We start from the raw sequence: 15,838 nt of genomic DNA on the forward strand, positions 1-15,838 counted from the left end.
CACAAGTGTTTTCCTTTCAGCACACTTCCAAAAAAAAAAGAGGAATAACATAGAATTGTTTGAAGAATACGAAGTAACAAAAGAGATTACTATGCACAATAAAAAATGAGAGAGAAAAGCTAGTATTTTGAGAAGGAAAATGATGCAAATCTTTGTACAATTTATAAAGATTAAGGCTTTGTCAAGCAGTTTAAATTTGTCTAATTTTGTTTTTAAAAGTGCTTTTTAAAAAAATAGCTTTTAGAGTCAAAATTTTAATATGATGATAAAAAAATTATCTTTCAAGCATTTGTTATCTTTTACTAACTATTTTTTGTCACAAAATCAATTGAAAAGCAGTTTTAAACAAAGCCTAAGGCTTCATTTGGGATGACTTTCTTACTGCTTCTTAAAGCATCTTTAATTTTTGTACTAAAAAGCTACTTTTATAAGTAATAAAAAAATCATTCCAAAGGAAGCAGAGAAAATATTAGTCTAACAAGTTTTTTAAATGAAGGGTTAAAAATCTTTTTATTATTCTTAAAATCAAATATTAGAATTCCTTTAATGAAATACCAAACATCTTAAAATCAAAGGTTCTGCAAAATGAACTGAAAAATAAACGCAAAGAGCAATGCTCCTCCAAAAATTCAAAATTTATCTGTCGCTAATTTTCATCTTATTTATTTATTTATCATTTTTTGTTTCGTTTTTTTTTTCTACTATTGTTTATATTATATTTTGACATAATAAAAATGATATATATAATTCTCTAAATTATCATGCGGACTATTGGGGGCAAGAAAAGCGTGCTTAAAAAGCACTTTTTAGAATAAAAAAAATGTTCATGCTGGAAAAGAACACTAATGCGTCAGCAACATAATACAAAGGAAAGCTTCCGCCTAGCTAACTTTGCAGGTAGGTAAATATATCAGGCTCGAGCCCCAACCTATAAAGCCATTAAATGAGTTTGCTGGCTTATGTAAAATAGTCTAACATTCACAAAGCTTGATAGAGTACTAACAAATAATCTAAGCACATCTTTGCTAAAACTGGTTAATTTATGAATCCACAAAAAAGTTCAAAATTTTAAAGCAAGTGCAGCAATGGATTAACTGCGCCATAATATTATTGGAATCTTTAGTACAATGAGAATATCCGTGTACCTTCATATTGAAACCAGAAAGCCAGGTATGGTTGAGCTTCAATAGAATTAGCTTCTGGGAGAAAAATATCCCAATCTCATAAAACATTGAGCTTTGCGGTGGGACCAAGAATCTGCACAAACAAAAGCAGAATTAGACACAGGTTTCGTTTTTGACGACTTTCTTACGGCTTCTTAAAACAATTTTTTAGTAAAAAAAATAAAATATTTGAACTAAAAAGCTGCTTCAAGAAGCAGTAAGAAAGCAGCCCCTAACGAAGCCTGCGCTAACTTCAAGCAAAAGTTACCCTGTCACTTTTAAATATATGAGTTATCATATGCAAACTAATCCCTCCATCATAAAGATACCTTTCATATATATATAATCAATAGTCACAATTTTATCAACTATTCTAACTTCAAGTAAAAGTTCTTATCAAAAAGTTAGACAGATAATGTGTTGGGAGTGAATTCCAAAGAAAGAGGAGAAAAGAAAGAAGAATCAAAGGCATTAGTTGATACCTTTAGATATTTTAGGTTTTAATTTTTTTACATATATTTCTAAACTTTCATTTTTTATTGACAATTAATATTAGGATTTATTATTTATATATTTATAATGATAACCTAAGTAAATATATCAATGGATAATATCATCTTTATAAATTATTTTTAATTTTATGAGTTTTTTATTTGCTACTCCAAAGTTTATGCCACATCTTGCCTAGCTAAAGAAAAGGCCTCAGTTCCTGTTTTCACCTTCTTAAATCATGATTTAAAGCTGGACTAATATCACAATTTCCTGAGATTTTAAAGTTATAAGCATTCACTCTTAATTCATTGTATGACCTTATAATCCCATTTTTTCAACAATTAATTTCTTTGAAATTCTTGTATAAACTTTTTAGAATTTAGATGGACCATTACCGTATTATATAGTTTGAATTCCATGAATCTCATGTTCGCATCTAGAATAGACTTATAATTAGCAAAAGTAATAGTAAATTTCTATGAATATTTTTATCAAATCATGTATATGTTGTGCAAATGATTATATAAATTCATTAGATCAACATTTGATATCAAGATCAATTCAAACTATAGGGTTTCTAAGCAAAAATCCTGTAACAATTTCAAATAAACATAAGAATATAGATCTATAGAAAGATGAATCACATGCAATCTCAATTATAATATAAATTCCAACAAAATGCTTGTTTACTTACCAAAATTGTAAATTATAACCCGTACTTCTATTAACTATAATTCATCCATTAATTTGTAGATGATTAGAAGAAATTTAAGTTAGTTCCTATTAATTTTTTAAAAAAATTCAAAATAACACATAAATGTTATATCTTTGTTAGTTGTTACATACAATAGTTTTAAGTAACTCATGCAATTTAAGAATCTCATTAAAATTATAATTTAGCTATATAAAATGCCTCAGCAATTTTATTAAATTTATCAAAAGGAATAAAAGTGTCATTGAAGAAAAAAAACAATACACTAAAACAAAATATATAAGCATGCTACTCAAAAGATACAGGTAATCCAAATCCATAATCCATGCTGAGATTTTCCTCGTGCTTATAAAGAATAGGTAAAGTGTCCTGCGATATGACATTATTAGTGCAACATTTCATTTTATATCTACTATATACTGAAAAGATATTATTTTATCCCTACAAAAATGAATTGCAACAACACCAACATGTAATTTTAGAAAAAAGAAAGCTCTTGAATAAAAATTGAGAGTACAAACAAGTTAATTTAAAATGACAAGTATCTCTAATTATCTCTTTAATAAATATGGGTGATTCATTTATTTTATATCCTAGCATAATATTTTAGCATTAGAGTTTAGTTTTGAAAATACTCAAACTTTTTTAGCATGTCTTAATTTCATTTTTGAATTTAGATACCAAAGTGTATGATAATCATTTTAAAGAATAAATTCTTTTGGCAATTCCAACATCGAAGAGCATATACCCTGGCATAAAATTTTCTATCATATTTAGAATACTTTTATGTAGTTTTAGTATATTTCTTCTTAACTTAAGTAAGAAGATGTTCCTGACCTAAAACACCTCCAATTTGTATACCTAAAGCATCTTAAAAAGCTATAAATACTTCAAAAAAAAAATGGCAAACGAAGTACATGTGTATTTTGAAGTTGTTTTCTTAATATCTTTAAAATTATGATCGCCGGATTTTTCTAATGGAATTCTCCCCTTCAAAAATAGCTTTCAAATATGTGTCATGATAGCACTCAATTATCTAATTTTTATAAAATATAGCTAAAACATGGGCAGGTATAATCTCATGAATATTAGTGCATTTATGCCAACAATTAAATTATTGTCATGTTCAATAGATATTTCCTTCGCCAATATAACAATACTTCATTTTTTTTTTAATTTAGATATAATCTTTCTTTCTATAACACTTTAAAAAAATTTCTAAGATGTATCAAATAGTTCTCTTTAATTTTACTTTATGCCGCAACAAAATATAAGACAACAAAATTTCCATTGAAATGTTGAAGAACATTACTATTAATTCTCATAGAAGTATGATGCATTAGTTAATTTGAATGACTTGATGACCTAACTAACAACTCATATAATCCATCTTTAATTCTTAAATTAATTTTTCATTCATCTCTATCATACAGACATGCTTGATTATTGAAAATGCTTAAATCAAATTATTAAAAAAAAATCATAGATCTAAACATCATATCAAGAATATCATCCAATCTAAGAATATGAAACTAATATTTGATAGCAATCCTATTAATTGCTCTGCAACCTACAATCACATAACAACTACCACTGTTCTTAGATATGCACAATGCTTGAACCACCTGAAAACTTAAAACACTTTAATAAATCATTTTTTTGGCAAACCAACTAACAATATTTTTTTTACTCTTAACAGTACACAATGAAAAAAAAAGGATTCATATAGCTGAATACACGTAGTAGTATAAAGGCTTGATGTTGTTGTTATTGTTGTTGCATCTAATAACAATCTTTTTAAGTTTAGTTTGTTAAGTTAGATTCATCCTATATATGACAGATTAAGTAAAGATGATTCATGAGTTAAATTAAGAGCAATGCTTATAGGTAGTGATAAATCACCTAAAAGAATAATAGAATATTAAGTAATAATATTAATAAATATATGACTAACAATGCCACGTATATTCAAAATTTCAATAATACCATCTTCAGATTCTATAATCATTAGCCAAGAAAGCATAAATCACTATGTTTAGACTCTCTTCTTAAAAAGCTCGTTGGTTTAAGATATGCAATGATTTTTCCAATTTATTAAGAGCAATAGACTTTTTTTTTTTTAAATGAAGCAGACATTAGGTTTTGTAGGCTTTAGTATTATTCTTATTCCATTATTTTTGAGCCTAAACTTTCCAAAAGTAGTAACATTTAAATCATATAACAACAGAAGGCCCAAGATAATGCGTAAATCTATATAGCAAGTTGAACTAATACTAAACACGTTGGTGTAATAGAAATTCCAGTCTTACACTAAACATCTTTGTGTAATAGAAATTCAAGTCTTATCTACACAGAATAATAGATAGGATTATCGATGTGATTCAAATTTTAATTGCATGCAATTAATAGCCTAAAATAACAACAACATTCATAAAACTTCCTCAATTATCACAGGATTACCTTATTGTCATCATGAAAATTGTTTGAAATATACTTTTTTTCAACCAAATTCAACTTTATAGCTACGACAATAATATATTACGAGACATTTAAAGAATATTTCGATAATGCATCATAAAAAATTACTTATTTCTTGATCAAATTCATGAATATCATCTACATATCAAATTCATTGAAACCATTTAATTTCTTATCTCATCTTCTACAACAATACATAAATTCCTAGTTCGACATTAATTTGTATAAGAACCAACCTAATGTCATTCAAACACATACTTTTGAGGAAAATTTAAAAACAAATGTATTAGCCTTTATCATTTTTAGCCATGTGGTAGCAAACTTTAAAAGCAGTATGTGTGCTAGTTTTAATTCAGGTATTATTGTAAACCCGGAAAAATGTCGATCGTAAGCATTGCACGCATTTCGATGCGCTGCGATGAAATTTAGGTGAATTTTCAAAATCGTCGGTTTTCGACGAAAATAATTTCATAAAATAGTACATTAAATTTCAATCGAAACGATATAGAGGAATTATAGGATATTTCGAATAGTTTCGAAATTAAAAATCATAGAAGTTTCTTAAATTTTTTTAAAAAATGACTAAATAGCCGATCCTAGTTTTAAATAAACCTAAGGCATGTAAGGGCATTTGAGTCATTTGGAATCTTCCCCAAACATCCAAAGCATTAAGGGACTGAACCCATTCGGTCCCTTCCCATTCGCACAATTGTTTCGTTCGGCCAAAATAGGAAATGGAGAGAGAGGCGGACGGGAGGTAACGGTTAGGCTACGGGTGGCAGTTTCCGACGGCCAAACTTGGGGGAAATCATAGAGGGAAAATCAAGGGAGACTAAGGTGAGTTTTTAAACAAGAAATTTCTCCTTTTCATGTAGATTTTTTTAGGAGAAATGACTCCGCCAGAGAACAAGCAGTACTTCTAAAGAAACATGATTGCACCTCGGAGACGAGTCGAACACCAGGGCAAGTGTTACGCTCTTCACAAATCAGAGAACTACCACCACCTGAACTATAGAATTCAGGATACAGACAATGCAAGCCTTACCACCACCCGAACAATAGAGTTCAGGATACAGCAAAAGAATCATACCCCGCGGGAATACAGGGAAAGAAAATAATTGATAAACCTCTCTGCCTTCTTTATTCCCTTTACATCTATTTATACATTCCCGTAATGTGTTTGGCTACAGTATAATTAGACCAAGCGGTCCGAAGCAGAAAAGGCTACATGAACAAAACAACTAAGAAAGGGTTACAGAAATAAAAGAAACAAAATAACTAAATGAGGACGCTCCGGCGTCAAGAAAGAATTTAGGGTTTTGGAAAAACCTAAAATCTTTAAAGGGGATTGTTAGGGAATGGTTGAAGATACTTCTTAACCACAAGAATAAAGTTTTCCCCAAAATTTTTGTGAGTTCGGAAAATTAGAGTTTACATATTTTTGGATTTCAAGAAAAATTCCTTAATGATTATTGCTCGAAAGGACCTTAGGGAGGTTTTTAATGGTAGAAATTAGGGTTTTTCAAAAAAAAAAAAATTATTTTCATAATTTTTAAATTAAATAAATCCGAAAATAGAAAACCCTAATTATTAAATGAATAGATTATGAAATGCAATTGAATTGAAAATAATTTAAATCATGCTACCAAAATTAGGGATTTTGAATAAATCCAAAAATTAAATAAATTTTAATTTGAACTCGGAATTGTTGAGGGTTCAAATTGAATAAATTATGGATGTAAATAAAAGTAGGAATGTTTAAAAGTTAATGATTTATTAAATCCAAAAATAAAAAGTTAATTAATTATTAAATAAAAATATATAAGGTATCATGATTGAGGAATTTGTATTAATGATTTATGGCTACACTTAAACTTAGGTGTCAGCTATAAAGGGATGCCTCAAACATAAGCAGCATCGTTGAAGTTTACCGTGCTTTTGAGGTAGATATTCATACCACTTTTAAGTTCATAAGTTTCTTTTTAAATGATAAAATTTCATATGCTTTAATATTTTATTTTAGTTAAAAGTTTTATGTTAATTATTTATAATTCATACTGCAACACGCATGTATTTCATTTTCGAATTATTTAGTTGTAACATGTAAAATTTCAGGAGAACATTTGAGCATGAAACAATATTAGACAAACATGAAACATTATCAAACAAACATATATGAATTCATGAATGATTTAATTTCTATGATATGCATTGAATGATTGAATGAGCATAATGATCCGGTGTACCAAATGATAAAGGGCTCTTCGGAGCAAATGGTAAAGGGCTCATCGAAACAAATTGGTAAAGGACTCTTCGAAGTAAATGAAATGAAATGTTTGGCCAATTTTGAATGTATACCTAATTAGTATAAAATTATTGGTACTTCCGGGATGAATGTATACAAATAAGACTAAGTATTTTATGCTTCTATACATATAAGGATAAGAAAGAAAAATTTAAGCAAAGATAGAAAAATGAAAAAGGTTATGATTGTATGTTATGATTAAAGAAAACGGACATTTAAAATGATATATGGATTATGCATATGTAAGATAAATTCTTTGCATTATAATATTTTTTCCTCCAAGTTGTTTCAATTTTGTCATATGAGCATAATGTTTCTTATTTTCTTGTCTTATGAAATTAAATGAGATATTTATTTCTTGTTGAGCATTAGCTCATCCCTGCTTACGGGAATTTTTTTTAGGAGAAACTGCTAGAGATTGATGGTTGATAGACATGTTACATGCCAATGTAGAGCAGTGTAAGGAAATAGGTTTTCATGGTTATGTTATGTATTACGTTAGTTGATGTGTCATGGACTACTATAGTGATTTCATTTTATGTTTTGAGAAATTGTTTGTGTTGATGTAAATCAGATGATTTAAATGGAAGTTTAGTGGCTCTTTCTTATTTTATAAATGGATGGTTATTCTTGTTTATGATAATTGTAGAATAAATGTGTTAAGTTTTTATAACTACCGTAAGACCGTCAGTTCTCACCCCATTAAATAGGGCTAATCGGGCCGGGTCGTGACAATTATGATGATAAAGAAATATTTCTAGCATATGCATGGAATCTCTCACTTCAAGGAATCTCTTTGTGGTAAGAAACCTCAATACGTGCTAAAAAATCTAATACAATTTTGAAAGCATGCTCAAATGATGTGTTGTCTTTCATTTAATATCAGGACCTAAATCATATCTAAACCTACAAAGTATTATTTTTGGATATTCAACAATTTTAGAATGCATCAATAACACCTCAAAATAATTCATGTATTTAGTAATAGTTTTGTGTTCCTTATTTTAAAGAATCAAAACCGCATGATATAAGAATGGGAGTTTTTTTTTTAAGCGTATCTTTCATTTCAGCACAGTTGTTATAGGTTCTCTACTAAGCATTTTTCTTAGATTAGACAACGTATCTTAGCTTGCCCAGTTTTGACGATCACCAGATAGTTCTCAATTCAAATTAGATATTCATATCTATAACTCAATAAAGAAATTCTTAGGATCTATCCGACATCAAATGAAGACGCTTTCATTTTTTTACTTTTCTAACTATATCACAAATCAGACAAGTATTTACTGCATATCTCAGTGCCATATACTCTACAAGGTCTATTTTGATTATGTCAAGCTTTATGAACAAGCATGAAGAAATTCATGCAAGATGATAGGTAAAAAGAAAGAGGCCTCATTTTGGGAGAGGCCCCGATGTAGTCTCATCAACCATGTTCTGCGTGTGATGTTTAGGTGCACAGCAATAGTTAGCTTCACCTACCATAAAAACTGGTGTTCATGACTATGCCCACTCAAATGAAGTTGAGAATGCAGGCACTGCAGCAATGGTCCCAACTCCCAACCACACAACAGCCCAAAAAAAGCCATAATTATTCTCAGCTCTAGTAAATAGAATCAAATTCAATTAATACTCAAAGTCTATAGAAGCTTAACCATATTAAAAAAAAAATCAAATGATCAAGATGAAAGAGGTTTTAAGAACTTGAATGAACAAGATGAAAGAGGTTTTCTGTACTTGAGCAATTTTTGAGCTGGACTCTAGCTTCATTAACAGTATAATAAAACAAAAGAGTCAAAGAAAGACAACACTCAATACAAATAAGATTGTTTACACCCTTGTAATTATTATAATCAAGTAAAGTGCGTTATAGTTGGAAAATGAATAGTAGCAACAATAACAACAACATTAAGCCTTTATCCCACTATGGGGGGTCGGCCATGAATCCTTTTTCTCTATTGTGTCCTATTAAAAGTCAAATTCTCATTTAAATCTAATAAGAAAAATCATTTCTAATATATTCTTTTTTAGGTCTACCTCTACCTTTCTTAACATAAGTTAAATCTAATACATCTATAGTCATAAATGGGGCCAAACTCTCTAAGACGACTCTCCCTAATCTTATTTGCCATTAGAGCTACTCCAACATTTTCACGTATATACTCATTTCACATTATGTCTCTAAGAGTGAGGCCAGTCATCCACTTGAAAACACTTAATTTTATGCTTTTCTTTTAATGGCCAACATTCTACACCATAATGCATTGTAGATCTCTTCACCATCTTATAGAATTTTCTCTTAAGTTGCAGGGTCACTTTCCTATCACACAACAAGCCCGATGCAAATGAATAGTGTAAAAGATATTTAAAATGCAACTAGGACTTTGCTTGTCTCTTTGTTATTTTTGGAAAAAGATGGCTGAGAAACTATCGTAGAGAAGATAGTCTAAAATCTATTATGGCTAAAGCTGATGATACTATTTGAATAGCCCAATATATGTGCACAATATGAATCTCAGGAAACATTTGTTATTTGTTTGATTAAACTACTAGTTGTTATTTTAAATTAAAGACTAAAGTGTCCACAAGTTTCAAAAGTCCATAAGTATAAGATAATTTAACTACAGAAAAAAAAGTTACTTATCAACTAGGACTTCCTTAACAGTTCTTTGTGAATTATACATTCAATGAGATGATTCAAATGCACTAAGTAAATCTAGAAATTTTTCTTGTTTAATTAAACCACTAATTATTACTGTTTTGAATAAAAGACTAAAATGTCCATATGGTTCAAAAGTCCATAAGCATAAGATAATTGAACTAAACAAAAAAGGTACTAACCAACTAGCATTTCCTTAGCAATTCTTTGCAAATCATATAATCCATAAGATGATTCAAGCGCACCAAGTAAATTTAGAAAAATTTCTTGCGAAATTTTAAATATATTATCAAATATTATAGGATGTCCTGATTGTATCTCGCCTAATCATTTATCTCCAATATGAATTGACGTCATGCATGACCTCTTGACCAAGTATAAAAATTAAAACACAATAGTCATGGACCAACAAATTATTGTGACCAATATATTGTTAAATTGAATAAAATCCATATGATCAACAATTGGTCCAACATCCATTTCAAAATCATCAGTGGAAAAATATTAATACTTCTAGATCATTTTCAAATTTATAAAATATAAATAATAAAACTAAAAAATTCATTAAACTGGAATCACATATAATATATTACATAACTTCATGAAAAAGGGTTCAATGCAAGAATTACAATCAAGTGAATAAGAAAACAAAAAGAAACACATAGCAAATTTGCCAATTGATTCACAAAATTATTTTGGTCATATAACAAACTTCATGCAAAAGTCAAATAATTGAGATAATACATATGGATTATCCCAAAGCAGCTCTCTTCATGAATTATATACTTTTCTATCATTAGATACACCCACTAAAGTCTCTTTATAGTTTTTGTCATGAATAATGGTGGTGTCATAAAATTCAAGATCATTAAAGATCTTAGATATTCTAGTAAGCTCCTTTAGGTTAAAGTAAAAAAATATGTGCGTGGCCAATTTAGTCTTAGAATATCACATATTTCTAATTTAGTCCCTCAATTATACAAAATTAATCCAAAATGATCCTTTACAAACTAAATTGGGATCAACTTTACATTACAATTATGAACATTTTGGATCAATTATGTACAATCGTGAGACTAAATTGGAGAAATGTAATAGTTTGAAATTAAACTGGCCACATACAAACATTTACGGGACTGATTTGGAATTTAATATGTTCCTCTAATGCATCAAATACTATAAAAGTTCTATGCGAAGCAATTGATTTAGTAGTGGCAGAGGAAATGGATCGTGCAGTATCCATAAAATCTTGACATGATTTATAACTAGTAGGTTTCCACTAGACCTAAATTGTTGAACTCTTTTCCTTCCATTATTGCATGGGCTAGCAACATGAGATTTGTGTGACATCTCTAATAGCAATTTCAACTTTATTAACACGTATAATATGTGGCAAATCATCACTCTTTTCATCAAATTAATCTCCTTATCATTCTATTAACTCATGTGGTATTACTCCAGGGTCAAGAACACAAACATTATCATCAATTGTTACCACATAACCAAACATGTAATCAAGTTTTTCTCACAACTCAAGAATTATTCCATTATATAGAAACTTATTAATGGTAGATATTGCCTACACAAAATCAATTGTTTAAAACTATGATAAAATCAATAAATTCCACAAAAAAAAAATTACTAGAAATGAAAGAAAATATGAAATAATTAATCAATAATTTCTCATTCCACCAATCATTTGAATCATCTGTAGTTTTCTTTATGGAATTCAATCTTAAGCCTATCCCGCCACAGTTTAAAGTCTTTACACAAATTCCACTCCTTTAGTTGATCCCAATTAATCTTTATCTTATTTCAATTTTCTTATCTCAAATGAGTATCACTCTAATTGCTCTTATAATATAATCACTCCCTAAACTATAACATATAGCTATACAAAAACACCAACTTGAAAGATATCTCCTTTTAATTCCAGAATCCCAACAATTGCTATAAAAATACGTGTTTGCTCAAAAAGTGGCAATAGCACGTTCTATGCAAACAGAGAACCAACTTACAGCCTCTCAATCACTGGCCATCTTCTTCCGAGCAGCCCGAGCACTATCATATTCAAACTTAAGCACATTCGGTATGTGAGACGTGTCCTTGATGTATAGGAACCGGCCAATCGCGCTCTCCTCTATGAATGGAAAGTAATCAACCAGCAGATTGTTAACAATCCAGAACCAAAGCACGCCAAGAAATAGCCCTAGAGTCGCCCCAGCGAAAACCTGGACCATTCCACCGTAAAAAACATCAGCCAAGGAAAGATAAACAATAAATTAAGCCTGAAGAACCGCAGAGGAATGAACCTGGGCAACGGTGTGGTATCCCAAGTAAACCCTAGAGTAGAGAGTCAATATTGCCGTAGGCCAGGGAAATAAGGCAATAAAGAATCTCGATCGCCGGGAGGGGGCCCCGTCCCCGGTGCCACTGAGGCACAGAAGGGAGAAATAGGCGGAGAAAAAGAACATGTACTGCGAGTGACTAGACGGCCAGCCGTGTGAGTCGCACATCTCAAGGGCAGCGCATGTCTCGGGACGCGACTGCTGCACTGATGACTTGATAAGCTCGTTGAGGAACTGAGAGAAGATGAGACCGAGTGCGAAACAGAGAACTTGGATCTCTCGCCGGAATAAGAAGTGGGTAACGAAGCCGCCGAGGCTAATGAATACTGGGATCAGCGAGACCCATGCAAGGAAGTGGCCTAGGGAGTCACCCCGCTCATACCGGACATGGGTCAGCGTAACCGCCTTGAGCAACTGCGGCGTCGTTGGGATAGATTCCATCGACTTCTGTCAGCGGTCGTCGGCAAAGAGGGAGAAGGAGATAAGGTCAATAACTGCATGGCTTAAATAGCTGATTTGGTTCAAATCCTCCATCGGAAACTGTTTTGATCCGGCATTTTTGCTTCCGGAGGATCTGCCGTTGGATTCTTAAACGAATAATCCGGCCGGCATGTTGTAACCTGTTGGAGTTCTCAGATTAAATTTACCTCGCTGGTACACACAATTCTCTTTGGCCTATTGGTTGAAAGCTTAGGCTTCAACTAAGAGGTTCAAGATTGGAGTCCTGTGTATGCGTTGTGTGTGTGAGTTTGCCTTATATCTATACTACTATATAAAAGTGGCTTGGGACTTCACCCATAACAAATCTTGATCGTTCATCTATAAATTTAAAATTAATCTACAACGTTCATATACGACTCTTCAAATTTTATCATTTATCACTTTCTATAAAATATTTATTTATTCATTTATTACTACTATTATTTTTAAATAAATCTAATCTGTTGGCCACAATTTAATACCATTACTTAGAAATTTAATGTTACCTTCTTCTTTAACGTTACCTGCTTATTTAACATTATTCATTTATTTACTATTATTATCATAAAATAAATTAAATTTACTGGCAACAAATGAACGATCGAAATTAACTTCAGTTTCGTCTTATCCGTCTTCCGTAAGTATTACTGTATTAGTTTCTTAAGTTCTTTATGACGCCGTAAGTTTCGTAAGCATGCATTTACACCTATTTCTTATTCGTTGCCTAATATCGCCTCTTTCTTTACCCATTCCCGCGAAATATGAGAAGTCGGGCTCCTCCTCTTCCCCTATTCTTCTTCTCATTCTTGGCTCTTCGTTTCTTCGTGCGAAAGGTGAGGCGTCGAGGCTCCTCCTCTTCCCCATTCTTCTTCTTCTTTAAAACTTTTGCTACACCGGGATCAGCAGCTTCCAGTGAAGACAAAATGGGTCGGGCAGGAAAAAGTTGGAGGATCGGGCGGGGAAAACAGGGTTCGAACCCGCGACTTCTGGCGTGACAAACCAGCACTCTAACCATGGATGATTCTAAAAGTTCGTGATTAATGTTATATTTTTTCTTGAATTAGTTATCCTATGTTTTCACACGTTAAGGTGATGATATTGAGAAAAGCATGACTAATATGATTTGTTGTAATAAGGTGTAATATATGTCATCTGAAATTCAAGTTGTTATCAACTTAAAAGTGTAATTTTTAATTAATTTAGCAGTTGTAAGTATTATTATGTTGTTTGGAGCTTAGAATGCTTGAAGGATTTGGGTTGAGGAAGAGAAATTCATAAGTTTAATTTTTTTCTTATAGAAGCATTGCAGCGCTGGAGTTGATGCTCTAGCACTGTGCTCTCAGGAAAATTGAGAAAATGAGGTTTTGAGGGAGTGTTATATCTGGGTAGTGTCATTGTGGTGTTGACAATGAAACCTATGAAAGTTTGTGAGAATCTAGCAGAGTTTGGAGAATTTTGCTAGTAGCACTGTGGTGTTAGAGGTTGAAGTGCTGCGACATTAAGCTGAATTAATACTTTTTAAATAATAAATATCTAAAATCACTAACGCACACCAACTTGATAAGGAAAAAAAGGAGTGGAGATGAAGGAAAGAGAAGGAAAACGGAGAATAGTTGAGGTCCGAAATCCAATTGCATCCGTCCGATAAGTTTGGAGAATTATCGAGCTCAAGGTAGGGAACCCATACCCCCATTTAAATTTTTAATTATGATGCATATAACGAAAGATTTACTTTTAAAAAATATATTTCTTAAATTTTAAGAAGATTTAATTGTGTAACTTCTAGTATATTATTTTATTCTTTGTTTTGGACAAGTTGACTAAAAGAACATAAAAATTCATCAACTGATTTATTATGTATGAATTTTTTATTATTTTGGAAGATGGTAGCATTTTTTAACTACAGTACAATAAATAAATTATGTAATTTTAGCATTATGCACAACCTCTGTGAAATTGGTAAAGTTCTGAGCAGTTCGTGTTGGCATTAAAATGCGGGGATTTTTAATAAAAGTTGACACATGGTGCTATTTACTTCGAAAGTTCAGTTGCATGCTACATTTGCATTATAATACATTTCATGATATGGAGTTTCTAAAATGGAAAATAAAATACTCTAAAAATCTCTACTTGTACCTAAGGTGAAAATACTCTGTATTAGAATATTCTATTTTGGCACTAAATTGATTATGCATATAAGGAATTATATTATGTTTTGGTTTTGTCCGCTCTACACCTATCTTGAATGGATGGGAGGTGGAAGGTTTGGGAGCTATAAGGGGCATTAATACATATGTATTCAACATTCATATACCTAATATTTTACGTTAAATAGAATTCTTATGATTTTTTTTAATCTCTTTTAGTATTATGCATTGAATTTTGTTATGGAAAAATGGGGTTGACCAACTGAGTTATATAATCGCTCTATTGTTATATCATTCCAAGAAAAGGTAATGTTTATGTTGAGTAGGTCCAGTTCAATAGAAAATAGAAGACTAGGTTCATAACGTATTCATAATTTTGTAGCCCATATTGTACTTATATTTTTCTTGGAAGTATTAGAATATGGACTTTTATAAATGATTATTGTGGGATGTGATTTTGTAGTTTACGTACTCTAAATATTTATTTTATAGACTTTTGATGTTTAGTTGACTCTAGTATATATAAATTTATTGAGGATGATTGTCACAATCTGGCCCGATGTGACCTTATATCACACATGTCATATTGTGTTCGATTGTGATAAGACTAACCCCAATATGTTGTTGGAGGACTGAAACAACACTTCCAATTTATATACTACATGGAACAATTAGTGAATGCAATATAAATGAAAGAATATTGAATCTCAAAATAATTTTGTACATATCATTCAAAATATATATCATTTAAAGGCTATCTACAACAACACTTCACAATAAATAGAATAACAAAATAAAAGTCAAATCTATAAAAATCAAAACTAGCCAAAATATATCTATAATACAGATTGAAGCTTGCTATCCAAACTACTCGGCTCGCTTCTTACCCCTCCCTGGGCCTTAAAACAAAAGCCAAAGTAGGGATGAGTTGACATGGATAACTAAACTATCGTAGTCTAAAACATGAATTAATAACTACAACCAAAAGAGCTTTGAATTGAATCATTTATTGAAATTAAATATAATTAAATACATATAAGAATTAATTGAATTA

At 30.8% G+C, this 15,838-nt stretch overlaps 1 protein-coding gene across 1 annotated transcript; it reads right to left on the bottom strand.

Moving 5' to 3' along the window:
- Positions 1-776: 776 nt before the first annotated feature.
- On the bottom strand, positions 777-12,707 carry LOC110105923 (lipid phosphate phosphatase gamma). Its single transcript, XM_020835611.2, has 3 exons — positions 12,122-12,707; positions 11,828-12,040; positions 777-1,257 (listed from the first exon to the last, which is right to left on the bottom strand). The coding sequence occupies exons 1-2, from the start codon at positions 12,596-12,598 to the stop codon at positions 11,834-11,836; spliced, it is 684 nt and encodes a 227-aa protein (XP_020691270.1). The 5' UTR covers positions 12,599-12,707; the 3' UTR covers positions 777-1,257; positions 11,828-11,833.
- Between the last annotated feature and the right edge of the window lie 3,131 nt (positions 12,708-15,838).

This window comes from Dendrobium catenatum, unplaced genomic scaffold, assembly GCF_001605985.2.
Source record: "Dendrobium catenatum unplaced genomic scaffold, ASM160598v2 fragScaff_scaffold_716, whole genome shotgun sequence".
Lineage (NCBI taxonomy): Eukaryota > Viridiplantae > Streptophyta > Magnoliopsida > Asparagales > Orchidaceae > Dendrobium > Dendrobium catenatum.

Excerpts from the sequence above, each read along its gene's own strand:
- LOC110105923 (XM_020835611.2), bottom strand. The coding sequence starts at position 12,598 with ATGGAATCTATCCCAACGACGCCGCAGTTGCTCAAGGCGGTTACGCTG. Across the intron at positions 12,041-12,121 it reads GATACCACACCGTTGCCCAG|GTTTTCGCTGGGGCGACTCT; the intron begins GTTCATTCCTCT and ends GGAATGGTCCAG.